Source organism: Eupeodes corollae, chromosome 1, assembly GCF_945859685.1.
Source record: "Eupeodes corollae chromosome 1, idEupCoro1.1, whole genome shotgun sequence".
Taxonomy (NCBI): domain Eukaryota; kingdom Metazoa; phylum Arthropoda; class Insecta; order Diptera; family Syrphidae; genus Eupeodes; species Eupeodes corollae.
This window is the reverse complement of record NC_079147.1, coordinates 310,996,398-311,011,676: the sequence shown is the minus strand read 5'-3', so window position 1 is coordinate 311,011,676 and position 15,279 is coordinate 310,996,398. Positions and strand designations below refer to the sequence as shown.

The 15,279-nt window shown below is 34.6% G+C and overlaps 2 protein-coding genes across 2 annotated transcripts; one reads left to right on the top strand and one right to left on the bottom strand.

Annotated features, from left to right (window-relative positions):
• The first annotated feature begins 11,937 nt into the window (after nucleotides 1-11,937).
• LOC129941982 (uncharacterized) lies at nucleotides 11,938-13,231 on the top strand. The gene is made up of 3 exons (XM_056050772.1): nucleotides 11,938-12,159; nucleotides 12,230-12,412; nucleotides 12,468-13,231. Exons 1-3 carry the CDS (start codon nucleotides 12,046-12,048, stop codon nucleotides 13,191-13,193), a joined length of 1,023 nt encoding a protein of 340 aa, XP_055906747.1. The 5' UTR covers nucleotides 11,938-12,045; the 3' UTR covers nucleotides 13,194-13,231.
• A 71-nt stretch (nucleotides 13,232-13,302) lies between these two features.
• On the bottom strand, nucleotides 13,303-14,852 carry LOC129941218 (putative nuclease HARBI1). Its single transcript, XM_056049797.1, has 4 exons — nucleotides 14,476-14,852; nucleotides 13,973-14,414; nucleotides 13,775-13,919; nucleotides 13,303-13,716 (listed from the first exon to the last, which is right to left on the bottom strand). The coding sequence occupies exons 1-4, from the start codon at nucleotides 14,610-14,612 to the stop codon at nucleotides 13,334-13,336; spliced, it is 1,107 nt and encodes a 368-aa protein (XP_055905772.1). The 5' UTR covers nucleotides 14,613-14,852; the 3' UTR covers nucleotides 13,303-13,333.
• Between the last annotated feature and the right edge of the window lie 427 nt (nucleotides 14,853-15,279).

The following is a 15,279-nucleotide window of genomic DNA, read 5'->3' as shown; positions in this document are numbered from 1 at the left end:
TGTCACATTGACATATAAATGATAAATCAACTAAAGATGGTTAAAATATTAAAATTTCGAGATCTACAAATCGAATTGTATTAAGTCCTAGCCACACGGAACGCGCCGCTGCCCTCAAAACTTTGATAGGTCAAGCAGGTCTAAAGACAAGACAACTCTTTTTTGGCTTGTTTTTTTGTAATTTACTGAGACAAAAAAATAATTAAAATTAAATAAAAAGTTAGAATTTATGTTTCGTTATCATTCGTGAAGGTGATGGAAAATAACTTTGTTTCTTTTTTTTTTATTTTTGACCGTAGCGTTCTTTTTACAAATTTACAACTTTAATCGCGTTCAATTTTAACCGCTGGTCTTGATCGCGTTCAGTTTTAAAAAAAAGCATTATTCTATAAAAGACAGAGCAACTCACTGAACAAAAATTGTTTTCCGTCCCGCAGGATACGTTCCGTTTGACAATTTTAAAAGGCTCAAATACATTGACATACTATACATGGACTGCTAGTGGTGTGAATTTTCCATACAAAATTTGAATAAAAATGGTTCCACTTCAAATTAGCTACACTAGCCCTTTCAGGCACAGTGGCAAAAAAAGTTATGAAATATTTAGCGACATCTGTATGTATTTAGTTGAGATAAGCTTTTTCTGACGTAGAAAGTACTGACATCTAGTATAATTTGTTGAAGACAATCGATGCCATGTTTTTTTGCTGTGAGCAGTGCTGTCGTTTTGAAAATTTCAAGAGTAGTATTTTTCTATCATTTTGGGGAGCATTTTCTTAAATTGAGGAGTAAAACAAAAAAACAACAAACACATGATTGGCCCATGAACAAAATTAAAAACTGAAAATAAAAAAGTCCAAATTTGAAGTTAATTGGCCTATTGCGAAGGTTAATGCTCTGAAAACAGACAAATAGAAGGATATAATGTCGTACCAAATTTTTGCTTTCACTGCTTAAAGGCCAAAAATTTAAAATAATATAGTTGAAATATATAATTTAAATTCATAACTTTTTTTATTAAATAAGAAATTTGCAATTGATTTTACATCAACATATATGTTTGAATATTCAAGAATAAATTTAAGTCATTATTGTAAATTCGATGTTTCATATTTTCAGTTACAATCATTAGGGGTCAATTATAGCTACCATTGAAATCGATCAAGACGGTGTTTCCCTTTGATTAGAAATGAAAATTATATAATCATCCATCGGATTTGCGCATTTATTTTTCTCTACAACGGACGGAAATTCATTTTCCTGAACAGCTGATACTTTAAGTTCAAAGGTGAAACGAATCGTTCCACTGATTTGTGTTCCAATTTCACACAATTTCAATGATAGATTTCTGTCAGTAAAATTTTGCAGGGGGATTTCAATCGGGAAATTTTTTCAATGACAGAAATGTTTAAGGATATAAACGACTATAAAAAAAATTCTAATGTTTGTTTTCAATGATTAACACCAATGATAGCTATAACTGTCGCCTTATACAATGATTTGTTATTCTCGATTAAAGTTTTCGATGGCTCCCATTTTTCTGTGAAATTGTTTTTAAGGAGTTCCTTAGCAGGGCATTTCTACCTTGAGTGAGTTTCTTTTTTTATCTTTTATAAGGCTTATATCTAAAAATTTTCTTTCTGCTGTTGCACTATTATTGGGGCATTACACTTTAAATTTTGGTTTTTATTGTAAACCAAATACAAATTTCTTTTCCGTTTTATTTTGGGGAGTAGTTTTCGTCTGTGGGTAGAGTAGCAGTTGACTCTGAAAATAGTAAAATACTACTATAGTAGCAAAAACGACAGCAGTGGATGTGAGTATTAAATGTTACACAATTTTTCCGCATAGCCCTCTTTGCGCTAGTGTTTTGTCCGTCAAAAGTGGAACCATCGTGAAGTTGGCTACTAGCAGTCCATGTATAGTATGTCAATGCTCAAATATATATAATACATTGAGCAGACATTAATTACTTACTTATTAGGGCCTCACACAAGGAACTCCTCGATCTAGCTCGCTCCTTAGCTAGATGTCTGCAGTTGCGCAGTCCAAGTTTGGTGTTGTCACTTTCCACTTGCGCTAGTTATATATTAATTGCCAATGAAAACAGTGTTAGTTGTTCTTCGGGTCGATTGCGACTCCAAATTCGTTTTATTATTATAAAATTATCAATTAATCACTTAAAGCTAAGGTCAATGCATCCACTTCCCGTTGGCCTTCGGATTATGGATTGCGAAGTTACACATATGTTCCGTCATCAAGTTTGCTGACTTGCATCTATGTAACTTCCCCCCCCCCATTTAACTCAAGATTCTCCTGAATTGTTTCTGTTTTAGCAGTTTGTAGTTTTGTTTCGATATTTTTTGTAATAATTTTTACATTTTTGTTCTTTTTTTGAATTAAATTTATTAAAACTGCATAATTACACTATGGCTATAACAATAAAGATTGTGACTGAGCTTATTATGTAATTATTATTTGTATGGTATTTATACAATTATATATTTTATTCAAGTTTTTAATGAATATATTGTTGGGATCATAGTTCAATAAATTCTGTTTCTTTAAAATCTTTGTTATAGGCATTGGAATAATCATTTTTAATTGAGTTTAAATGTAACCTTTCGGAAGCTTAATAACCGTTCAGATTAAATGCTCCTATTTTTTAGTGTTTAAGTTTAAAAAAATCTAAGTCAAAACTCACTATTTGTCCTCCTGTCAATATGCTAGGATGTAAAATACCCTGTTTAGCCCCTCCTTTCGAATGTAAGCCACGAGAGTACGATTGTCTGTCTGAAGCAAGATTTGCGAGCCCCACAGCCGATCCGCTCGGGCACTTATAGCTCTGTACACCGCATACATCTCTTTCATATTGGAGTGCCACCTTACCTGTTTTCTTGACCATCGACCTGACATGGCAGTGTCGTCCAATTGAGCACCCCAACCTGAGTTTGAATGTAACTTTTCGGAAGCTTAATAACCGTTCAGATTAAATGCTCCTATTTTTTAGTGTTTAAGTTTAAAAAAATCTAAGTCAAAACTCACTATTTCTTCTCCTGTCAATATGCTAGGATGTAAAATACGCTGTTTAGCAGATGCTATGTTGTCAAGAATATTGTCAATTTTGTCTATTACGTTATTGTAAGCTTCTGATATGTCTTTTCTGTCTTCCTTAATGACTTCATTGAAATTATTGATGTTATTCATAATGTTTCTGTTAATACTTAGGTGATTATTTAGATATGATAAAGAGCATATCTATTATTAATATCGACAACTTTAAAATGTTCTAATAATCATTTTTGACCTGTGCCAATAAAATTAGCTAAGCCTCTCTATTGCTGAAAGGTGGAAACTAGAGCCCTAACTTTGGCTTTGATGTTGATAATCTCTGTTAATATGTAAATGTTGTTTTCTAATTTCAATGTTTGCAAAATTTATTTCAAGCCCATCGATCACGGTCATTATTTCTACTGAATCTATTATATGAACAATGTTTTGTGTTTGATTTATTAACTCCACTGTTCCTTGATTGATGACTGTATAACCTTCGTTAGTTTGGATTTGCGAGATGAGAAGTGCTTGGTCCGCTACCACAGCTGTCATTAGAGTTGTCCAAAGCATTACGCAATTAGAACCTGCAAAATTATTAGATCTTTTAACTGTTGATGGATAGACATTTTGTAATTTTTCTTGTTCTTGTTCTTGTAGTAGCCGTGGCATGATGGTTAGTGCGATGGACTGTCATGCAAGGGGTCTTGGGTTAAAAAAAAAATATAATTTTCGCGGGTACTGCCTCTTGCGAGGAATTGACAAATCCTTCAAAAGTAATTTTTGTCATGAAAAAGGGCTTTCTAAAATTAGCCGTTCGGATTCGGCCTAAAATTGTAGGTCCCTTCAATAATTCCGGAATGACAACTCTCTTTGATAGGGTATAAAGAAATTTGTTTACAAACGTATGCTTCATTTCTTACCTCTAAGTGTGCACTTAACAAATGAAAGGTTATTATTCCTGAAAAGTTTTATTAAACACTGTTGAATTTTGTTATACTCATGATACGATAGTTCGGTATAAATTCCAACTTTTCCTTTTATAAGAGTTCATTTGAAGATAACTGATTTGTCATATCTACATGGATGATTCTTCTACTATGAAACACTTCGACTTCATTTGAAACATTATTTGATAAAATTATTTGAGTTCTATATTTATTTACTATTTCTTCTTTTATTGAGAAGTGATCCAACTGTTGCTCTAGTGCTGAGTCGGCAGTTGCCACATTTGAGTCCGATTCACCGTCTATTTGGTTAACATCCTTAATGCGGCTCAAAAAATCTGCCACTTTATAGTCTTTACCCTTTAAGTATTCTATTGCGTAATAAAATTCGGACAATTTCAGTAGCCATTTCTGATTTCTTGCGGAAAATAATAGGTTAATGGGCTGTTACTATTTAAAATTTGTTTCCCCAGAGGTGGGGTCTAAAATATGCCACTGAGTAAGACAATAGCAAGAAATTCTTTATCAGTTATGATCATTTAAGGATCTCGAAGCATAGCAAGCAGGTTGCCTTTCTTGGGTCAGCACAGCACCAATAGCAAAGGCTTTTGGAAATTAGGAAATCTAAATGTAGGATAGTTGGTGATATTTCTCTTCAAAGGTTCAAATGCTGTATATACTCTGGGTCTTTTGAATTAAGTTTTGTATTTTTCTTTAAATACTTAATCATCGGATATGCAATTTTTGAGTAATTTTTTACAAATTTCCGATCGATAAAATCCTGTTACACCCAGAAATGATTTAAGTTCTTTCTTTGATGTTGGCAGTTTTTAATCAGAAATGGATTTACCTTTATTAGGTTTGGGTTTCATACCTTCATCAGTTAAGGTATGCCCCAAAAACTCGAAATGAAATCACAAATCAAAAACACACAAAGCCTGAACTTCTGTTCACATGATCTTCCAATATTTTTCGGGACAATCACAATGGGAGAAGAGTATCTTCTGTTAGATTTTTGAACCGATCCTGCAAAAAGGAGACCCTCTAAACTGCACCAACTATAGAGGAATCTGTCTACTTAACATCGCCTATAAAATATTCTCTCCCGTAATATGTGAACGTCTAAAGCCCATCGTCAACAACCTGATAGGTCCTTATCAGTGTGGTTTTAGACCAGGAAAGTCAACAGTTGATCAAATATTCACATTACGGCAGATCCTGGAAGAACCCAAGAATACCAAATCGACACCCATCATCTTTTCATCGATTTCAAGGCCGCACACGACAGCACCTACAGGGACGAGCTGTATAGAGCCATGTCTAGTTTTGGCATCCCTGCCAAACTCGTCCGTTTGTGCAGGATGACTATGGAGAATTCACGCTGCTCCATAAAGGTTGGAAACAACTTAACAGAACCTTTCGATGTCAAAAAAGATTATTTAAGACAAGGTGATGCGCTGTCGTGTGATTTTTTTAACATCGTGCTTGAAAGAATAGTGCAGAGCTCACACGTCAACACCAGAGGCACTATCTTTCAAAAGTCTGTTCAATTACTAGCATATGCTGATGACATTGACATAATCGGAAGAACTCAGCGTGATATCAATGGGGCTTTTGTGAGTATTGAGGCAGAGACGGCAAAAATGAGTTTAACGGTTAATGAGGGCAAAACAAAGTACGCGCTGTCGTCTAGAAAGGACATACAACACCGACGTCTTGGTCAAAACGTCACAATCGACAGATGTAACTTTGAGGTAGTCAAGAACTTCGTCTACCTAGGCTCCGCTGTAAACGCAGAAAACAACACCAGCGCTGAAATCAAACGAAGAATAACTCTTGCTAACCGCTGTCTCGAGGGACCAAAGTGTTGCTATATAAGCATGGACTATGACAAAAGCAGATGAAAGCACATTGGGTTGGTTCGAGAGAAAAGTTCTTCGTGTGATCTACGGTCCCATATGTATCGAAGGAAGTGGAGGAGAAGATGGAACGACGAGCTGTACGGGCTGAAAAGCGATGTAGACTTAACCAGAAGGGTAAAAGTTCAACGACTAAGATGGCTGGGTCACGGAAAGTCTTCGAATCCACACCCACAGGACAGCGCACAAGTGGAAGGTGACCTCACCCAACTTGGAGCGTGAAACTGGTGTTGGGTGAGGCCCTAGTTCACACAGGACTGTAGCGCCACCTTAAGTAAGTAAGTATGTTGTTGATGTCGATCACCGGTCTTTAATACTGAACAAGTTGCTCCCTAGTTTCTGCCCATAACTTTGGTCCATTTATATAAAGAAGGGTCTTTGCCTCTCCAACGATTTTAGTATTGTAGATAGCCTTATATACTTCTGCATCCTCAGTGTCTGGGTTATCTGCTAGATGGGTGTCAACACAGGTGCGAAATTGTGTTAACTAATCCCTCGCTCCTCCAAATGCTTTTATATGGGCTATGCTTTTTAGTTTTTAATTATTTTTTTTTTTCGAACTGATTTTTAGTAATACGAAAAGAAAAAATTATTTTGCCGACTGAGCCAGTTACATATACAGGGTGTCCTGTAAGTAATGGATAACCCTGAAATGCCGCATAGTAGACTTTATTACCGTTTTGAAAACTGATAAAAAAAGTTCTATCCCACCACATTTTTTTTTCTTACTTTACATTTTTGAATACTACGACTACAAGTGAATGAGCTCCGTATTTTTTTTTTGCAGGAATATTTTACATTACTTGTGCCAACACATAAGTAGAAGAAAATTATTATAACTGTTGGACTTCTTAGAGAAAACAAATTATTTAACATTAGATTTCAATGCAAAATGTGAAAACAAATAATTTTTGAAAAAGTTAAATGATCATAGCTGGTATAGAAAAAATGCATTAATACCGGAGTGGCCAACTTTTTTAAAAATATGCGCGTTAAATGCAGATTTCAAAATGGTATTACTTATTATTATATCTAGAGTCAATAGCAAGTTATTGGTACAAATCTGCAATACTAGAGTAAATTTAGCAAAAACTAAAAATTAGCACAGTAAACGTGAAAATAATACCAAGCGTTGAACATATCAGATTTTTGATTTATTGGCTGTTTCTACAATGTTTTCGTAATGATAAATCCAAGCTTTCAGCTTCTAGGGCCTGTATTATTGAAAAAATGTCCTGTTACCTGTTCTATTGGGCTTTAACAAACCCATCAAATATTTTGTTGGTTGCAAGTTAATTTGTTATTTTATCTAAACAAAAAGTTTTTGAGTCACCTTTTAATCACATAATCACTTAGTTAGAAAACAAAAATAGATATATTTTATTTTTTTTTTATTTAAAGCAAATACTCAAACTGTTTTACACCCATTCGTATACAGGTTATGCACGTCCGAATAAATGAACGTCTTAGTGAACGTGCAAGGTTTTGCTCAGAAATTTGTAAAGCAACTGCCTCCACATGATTTCTTAGCTCTTCTAAAGACCTGATCGGCTTACTGTATACGATTTCCTTAATGCATCCCCAATAAATATATCAAAAATTGACTAGTATTGCTCACCCATCATTTTAAATAAAACTGATTTAAAATATCTTAACCCTTTCTCCATTCCGAAATTGTTTGTTTTTTTTTTTACATTTTAATTTATTGAACCATAAAAATTTATATACATAAATAATATTTAACAATAACTTTAACTAAAACATTTGTTGGCACAAAGGGGGCCGAACTTTATACATTGATGAAATTCAAAATTTAACATGTGTTTAACATGAAGTCGATGGTTAAAAAAAAAGTGTCGTTGGCGAGGTTCATCTCGGGTTGTTCAGTCCCGGTTGTCCTGATGGAGGTTGGTTGGGTATGGCGGTGTTGCTGCCTGTGCAAGGAATTGGTCAAGTGGCTTGATTTCAGCTTCTTCGTAGACTCTACTATTACTATAGTGCTTCTGTCGTTGACGGTTGAATTGTAGATCGGTGCATATCCTTAGTATCTTCCTCTCGAAGACATTAAGCCTTTCAATTGCAGTTTTTGATATGATAACCGGTCTTAGCAGTTGTTTGTATATCAACATTTTCGTTGATTTACTTAATCCAGTTTTCTTCTTCAAGAGAGGATGAACTCGATGGAGTGCGATGTTGGCTTTTGTTATCACAGCCTTAGAGTGTCTATTTCTACGAAGAAGTTTCTAAAAGAAAGAAAAGAAAACAAAATTTTTATTATTGGCTGTGGGATATTAAAAATTCGGAGCTTATGGATGAGGGCATCAATCCATACGCTGTCGAAAGCTTTCTCGACATCCAGAAAGCATCCAACTGTGGCTTTTGAGAGCAGCGGTGGCGTCAGATTGAAACTTTAGAAGTGGATAGATCGTTGAGTGAGCCTGTCGGAATCCAAACTGCATGATGCTATGCTCGTTGTAGAATTTCTTCAGTCTCCTTAAAATGACTTCTTCCAGAATTTTGCTGATGTTGTTTAGGAGTGAGACAGGCCTGTAGTTGGAGATCATATTGGCACTGCCTTTCTTCGGGATTGCCACTACTTTGGCTGTCTTCCACTTTTTTGGAAAGTGGCCGTCGTTGATGCAGTTATTTATGATAATTGTCAAGATTATTGTCAAATCTGGCAATGCCAATAATAGTAAGCACTGAAAAATATCTATCCGGCGCAGCCATCTTGCTTTTGCACAGAAAAAAGAAAATGTGCAATAACCTCACTAGAAGAAGCTTATAACTAGACGGAGCAAGTTCCCGCGATTATTATGTACATACCTACTTGATAATAAGAAAAATAAAAAGATTGTAAGAAAAAAACCAAATGTAAGTTAAACAAAAATATTATTAAGAAAGCAAACTATAAATGTTATATCTACAGGAAATAAAAGTCACTTATTGAATTAAAAAAAAAAAAGCTATTTGACCTAAGTGGCTTAGTTTTCAATGGAAACAACAATCTTTGAAAACATTCTTTTATTTCATTTGACATCCCATAACCTCAAATAAATCATTGAATCACATCGAATCAAATTCTCATCAAATCCATCGATTGCAACAAAGAATCCGTCATCATCTTTGTCCACCCACGTGTCTCGACATAACTCGTGTCCAGAGTTGGAGTTTCAACGGTTACAGCGTCACAGCCAAAAGAACAAGGTAAGTCAAAGCCTATATTTTGTATTATTATCTCTCTGCCTCCTCGATATACAAACCTACTAGTCTAAGAGCCGGCAGCAAATTTTGGGTGTGGAGTGATAACCAAAATATATATACATATATGTGTAGATATACGCAACATTATGCCAAATTCAACCGTCTGGCAGGTTTTTTTTTCAGCCGGGGGCGGGGGTGGGGGTTCGAAAATGTTCATTTTTCCGATTTTGGGGTCGAAGTGATAACCACTTAAATGCATATATAAACAATAGGGGGTGGTGCCATGATGTCAAAAAAGTGTGTCCAAGACGTTTTACTTTCAGCCTTCCCCTTGCCAGACGGCCGCCAAAATGCGCGAAAATCAACTTTTTCGGTCGAAATGATAACCACATGAATGATACATCAAAAAATCAGAAACATTCCCCTGATTCTAAAAATGTGGGTCCAAGACGTTTTTTTTCAGCCTTCCTCTTGCCAGACGCATTTTAACACTTTTTAACAACATTTTTCAACTTAAATCCTTAATAACTTTTTTTCTGCTATCCATAACCAAAAGAATCATATACCAAAATATCAGACGAATTCTCCTGATTCTAAAAATGTGGGTCCAAGACGTTTTGTTTTCAGCCTTCCCCTTGCCAGACGCATTTTAACACTTTTTAAAAACACTTTGTTATTAGTTATTATTAAAAAAAACATCATAAACACTTCATGATTGCAAAAATGTAAGCACTCGAATTTTATAAGTCATACTTTATTATATCGATTATTGATATGAGTATTAAACTTTGTAGAGGTTTTAGTGGTTATTATTCAAAAAGACTTCAATTTTAATATATTAGTGGTAGCTAATAAATTGTAAGGCATGAGTGTTAAGTGTTGTATACACATTGATAATCCAAATCAATGTGGAAAAATTATTTTGTTTAGTGAAACTACCTTAAAAAAATGCCATACTATTCTAAGTTTACGAAAAGCTCTTAAATATAAATTTGCCAATATAAACCTTCCAACTGAAATAGATAGTGTAAGTGGTTATCATAGCAGTTGCTACAGACAATTTACTGCTATTCCAAAGCATTTGGTATCTTTAAATCAAACCATCTCCGAATCATGTAAGTCTTAAAATTTTCCACTATGACCAGTTGTACAAAATAACTAAAATATTTGTTTGAGATTGAACCAGAACACTTTCCAGCAAAGTTTTTTAAAATTCCAAAGTGAAATTCAGTGACCAAAAATGATGGTACATATACCAAACGAAGTTTCGATTGTACAGCCGGTCATTTTCTTTTGGTATTTTCAAAAGCAACTATATATAGATCCTTATTGTTTGTAGCAGTTGACGGCCACGTTTCATTAGAATCCTGCTTTCAAACCTCTGAAAACAACACTATAGAACCAGACACTATAACAGAGGCTTTAATTAATAATTGCATCTTTTGTGATCGTGTTAAGAAATATTTAAAAAAAAAACAAAAAAGAAAATCTTATATTCGGACGAAAATCTACTTTGGAGGATGTTGTTTGTAAGGCTATTTTACTTGAAAACGATTCAGTTTACAAAAAATTAATAAGTAGTTATAAAGACGATGTTTTAAAATACCACAAAACATGCCTTGCTAGTTTTCTGCAAGAAGTTAAAAATCTGGAAAGGGCCTCAAAAATATCCGGATTTACTGAAGCACATAAAAATGCATTTTATTGTGTTTGCGCTTTTCTTGAAGAGCATTTATTGAATTTAAAAGAAGTTCACTCTTTTGAAGACATCGCGGATTTATATAAAGAAAAACTATGCGAAAAAGGAAAGTCATTGACTTATTCAAAAAACTGGTTAAAGAGAAAGATCCTTTCCTATTATAAAGGCAAAATAGTAATACGAAAAATTAGAAGCGAAATACTAGTTTTAGATGCACTTATGGACGACTTCCAAGAAAATATACTTAGCGATAAATTTGCTTCGATAAAATTGCAATCGACTTTGAGGTAGTTATATAAAGAGTTGTCCATTAAGGGCGGGTCGATTTTAAAATTGAATAAAACAAGTTGTATATGAGATATCAATAAGGTTTTATCTTTATTTGAGAGCCCTATCAATGGCATTGTGTGTAATATAACATAGTTTAAATGGCCGTAGCGGCTTCGCTGGGTGGCGCGCATTCGAAAGTTCCAGTTTTCGATGACGTTGGTTCATAAATCAAGCTGAACGCTGTAACTTGCCACGATATTATGTCTTTAGTCACTGATTAAAAGACGATATTTTTACAGAAAGTAAAAGAAACCCCCACAAAGGTGTCAAAATCAACCCGTCCCTATTGGAGAACATGATATTATTATATTGCTCTAAGCTACTTACTTAAGTATCTTCATAGAAATGTTGCCTACAAAATAAGGGAAGAAATTGTCAAATTAGAGAGTACAGCCTTGCCTGATCATGTGTCACTGAAGGCTGTTTTGGAGAATGATGTGAAGATCCCCCAGATGCTTGAAGAATTTGTAAGATGTCTTCTTATAGGCCCGGATCAGCGTTATGGAAAAACTAATGATGTGAATAGAAAGGTTAATTCCCTCTGCAATGACGCAATTTATTCTATTACAAAAGGTTTTGTCAAACCAGGAAAGCACATCCAATTAGGTTTGTATAATTATTGAGGTTACTCAACAGAATTAAGAGTTTGTCATCAAATCAATCATCGTTGTAGTAGTACAAAATATAAAATTATTCTTAACAAAAAACGAAACACACGAAATCAACGTATACAACACATTATGTACAATACATACAGGCAATTAATGAATCACCCCTATTACCGATGTCGAATACGACTTCGAAAAAAACGACACGACACTATCTGTATTCCATAAGTCGTTTTCGATCTTGTACACTCGTTTTGATGTCGTGTGTAAACGTCAAACGACGTTGAATGCAGTCATTCTGCATTCCGTTCGACGAAAGGATACGACGGCGACAAAAAAAAACCTTTATTTGTCTCGTTCAAAAATTCGATCCCGACATAGAAATGGAAGGCCGCAAAACAGTAAGTAACCTGTTAAATGAATTTATTTTGAAAAATTTTATAATTATTAAAACATTTGTTGGACTTGTAGTTGAAATTGACAAACCAAAATCAATTCGAGACGCTCGTCGAGTTGATGGGGAGGAACGTGGAGTTAGCGAGAGGTTTTTTGAAGGGAATTCAAAAAACCGATGTTAAAAAGGAATGGGCTGCGATAGCGGAGCAGCTTAATAGCAAGGGTCCTCCAGTAAGAGACGGAGACGGTTGGCAAAAGGTTTGAATTACTTTTTTTTTTTAATATACATTTTTATAAATGTTTGCTTTATCAGGTTTGGGCCGACATGAAGCACAATGTAAAAAAAAAAATGATACACAATGCGAAAGAATTAAATGCGACTGGAGGAGGTCCAAACAAGCTTAAAATTTTATCTCCACTGGAAGAACAAGTATCAAATTTATTGCATATAGGAAAAGTGGTAAACCCGAGCGGAAACGCTATTGGTATATCGCAGTCCATTTTGCTTCCTAACTCCTTGGCAACTGCCACATCAGTTCCCTCATCATCGCAAACCCACACTGAAGACACATCGATGGAATTTTTGGAATCCATTGTCTTAAATATGGAAGAACCGTTAGTCGGATCTGAAGGTGAAGTTCTGAAGAGGGAAACACAACATCAGAGACCCCAGAATGAGACCCTTGGAAGGAAACGAACTCGAGCTTCTGCGTTTAAACAAGACAGAGCAGAGCTTTTACAAAAGCAAACTGTAGTTCAGGATATTACCTTGAATGGAATCAACGAAAGCCTTGGTAAAATAGAAAAATGTACCAAAGAGATAGAGAGATACTTCAAAAAGTGTTACCGATTAGAGGAGGACAAGGCCAAAAGAGATGCAAAACGTCTCAAAATTCAAGAAGAAAAACTTCTTATATATAAAAGAGAAACGGAAAGAAAAGAAGCGCAAAGAAAAGAAACAAACAAAATAAAAATGATGGACCTGGAAATACGGAAAAAACAAATAGAGATCGCCGAAAAGAAGCTATCTCTTAAATAAATCATCAAGTCCAATCTTATCCAAAGTTTATTTTTGTTATGAAGTTTTTTAGTTTCTGTTTTTTTTTTTTAGCTTTTAGTGAAATGAATTGATTGTTTTTGGTTTTTTTAATGTTTATTTAGTTTTTAATAAAAGAAAATTTATGAATTAACGAATATATTCATTATTTGGTTTCTTATTCTAGCTTCTGTAGTGTTATTGTCACTAAAGTCCTGAATACTGTTTTCGACTTCTACATCGTCTGACAGATTTGTTTCTGTTTCATCTGTTATGTATCCGTAATTGATTGCAATGTTGTGTAAAGCACAGCAAACATTCACAATTTGTGTTCCTTTTTCGGGACTATAATGCAGCTGTCGTGCGCTGAGAAGGCAACGAAACCGATTTTTTAAAATACCAATCGTCCTTTCGACTATATTTCTTGTCAAAGCGTGCTTTAAGTTGAAAACACTTTCAGGGCTTCCTTCTTGCGTGGATCGAAAAGGAGTAATTAAAAAGGGTTCGAGTGGGTATCCTGCATCACCTTTTTGATAAAAAGAGTGTTTTATTTTCAAGATTTATTATCAAAGAATTTCAATTACCTAAAAGCCAACTATTTGTTTCACCACTATTGAAGTTATCTTGCAGCATTCCCCTTACTTCACTTAAGCTCCAAACCATTGCGTCGTGACTAGCTCCTGGTTGTCTTGCATCAACATACCGAATACGCATTTTATGATCGCAAATCTGAATTTTAGAATTAAAAAATTGCTTTTAGAAAAAAGAAAAAAAATACTTACCAACATCGTATTGAGGCTATAGAAACCTTTTCTGTTGTAGTAAGAGTGTTGGAATTCTTTTTTGGGCGTGAATATTCGCACATGTGTGCCATCAATACATCCGATGACACCAGGAAATCCCGTCTTATTAAAAAAGGATAGCTTCGCTTCTGATTTTTCAGCCGGTGTCATTTGGAAGCGAATCCATTTGGGGCAAATATGTCTTTCTATGACATTGATAATTTCTTTTAAAAACTTGCTAACTGTTGGTTGAGCTAATCCCAAATTAAAGTCATTCCCGGCGCCGTGTTGGTAACTTCCTTCAGCTAAAATTCTTAAGGTGACTGCGAGCCTCAATATAATTGGAATTGATGATGAACAATGTCGAATGCTTATTTTATCACTTATTTCATCCAACAAATACTTAAATGCTTCTTTTGTCAGTCTGAAGAACTGCTTGAATCTGTTAAAACGTAAACAATTTTTATTTAAAAGCAACTTTTGGGATAAAAATGTGAACTCACTTTGAATCAGGCAAGTCGAATGGATTTGAGTTGTGCCGTATCTGTTTTCTTCTTATAATAAATTTTTCTTTCAGAATTCTTTCCTCTTCATCTTCACTTTCACTACTTGTGCTGTAATACATTTCGATACTTATCATTTTAATATCCTCTTTATTTAGGTCCCAATAAATCAATAAAACCGCATTCGAGCTCTAAACAATGATTTTTTATTGAAACTTTATTTCAATTTCTTTTGATTTTGACAGATGTTTGTTACTTTTTCATCGTTTTAAAATCTGTTACAAAATCATCGCGTCGAAGAAGTTATGGAATGCCATTTAAAAAACGAGACGACAGTGAAAACGAGAGACGTCGAAAAAACGAGACGACATCGGTAATTGGGGTGATTAAAACATATTATATGAAATCTTCTGATATTTTGGTATATGACTGTTTTGGTTATGGTTAATAGGAAACAAATTATTAAAGGATTTAAGTTGATTCTGTTAAAAAGTGTTAAAATGCGTCTGGCAATGGGAAGGCTGAAAACAAAACGTCTTGGACCCCCATTTTTAGAATCAGGGGAATTTTTCTGATTTTTTGATGTATCATTCATGTGGCTATCATTTCGACCGAAAAAGTTGATTTTCGCGCATTTTGGCGGCCGTCTGGCAAGGGGAAGGCTGAAAGTAAAACGTCTTGGACACACTTTTTTGACACCATGGCACCACCCCCTATTGTTTATATATGCATTTAAGTGGTTATCACTTCGACCCCAAAATCGGAAAAATGACCATTTTCGAACCCCCACCCCCGCCCCCGGCT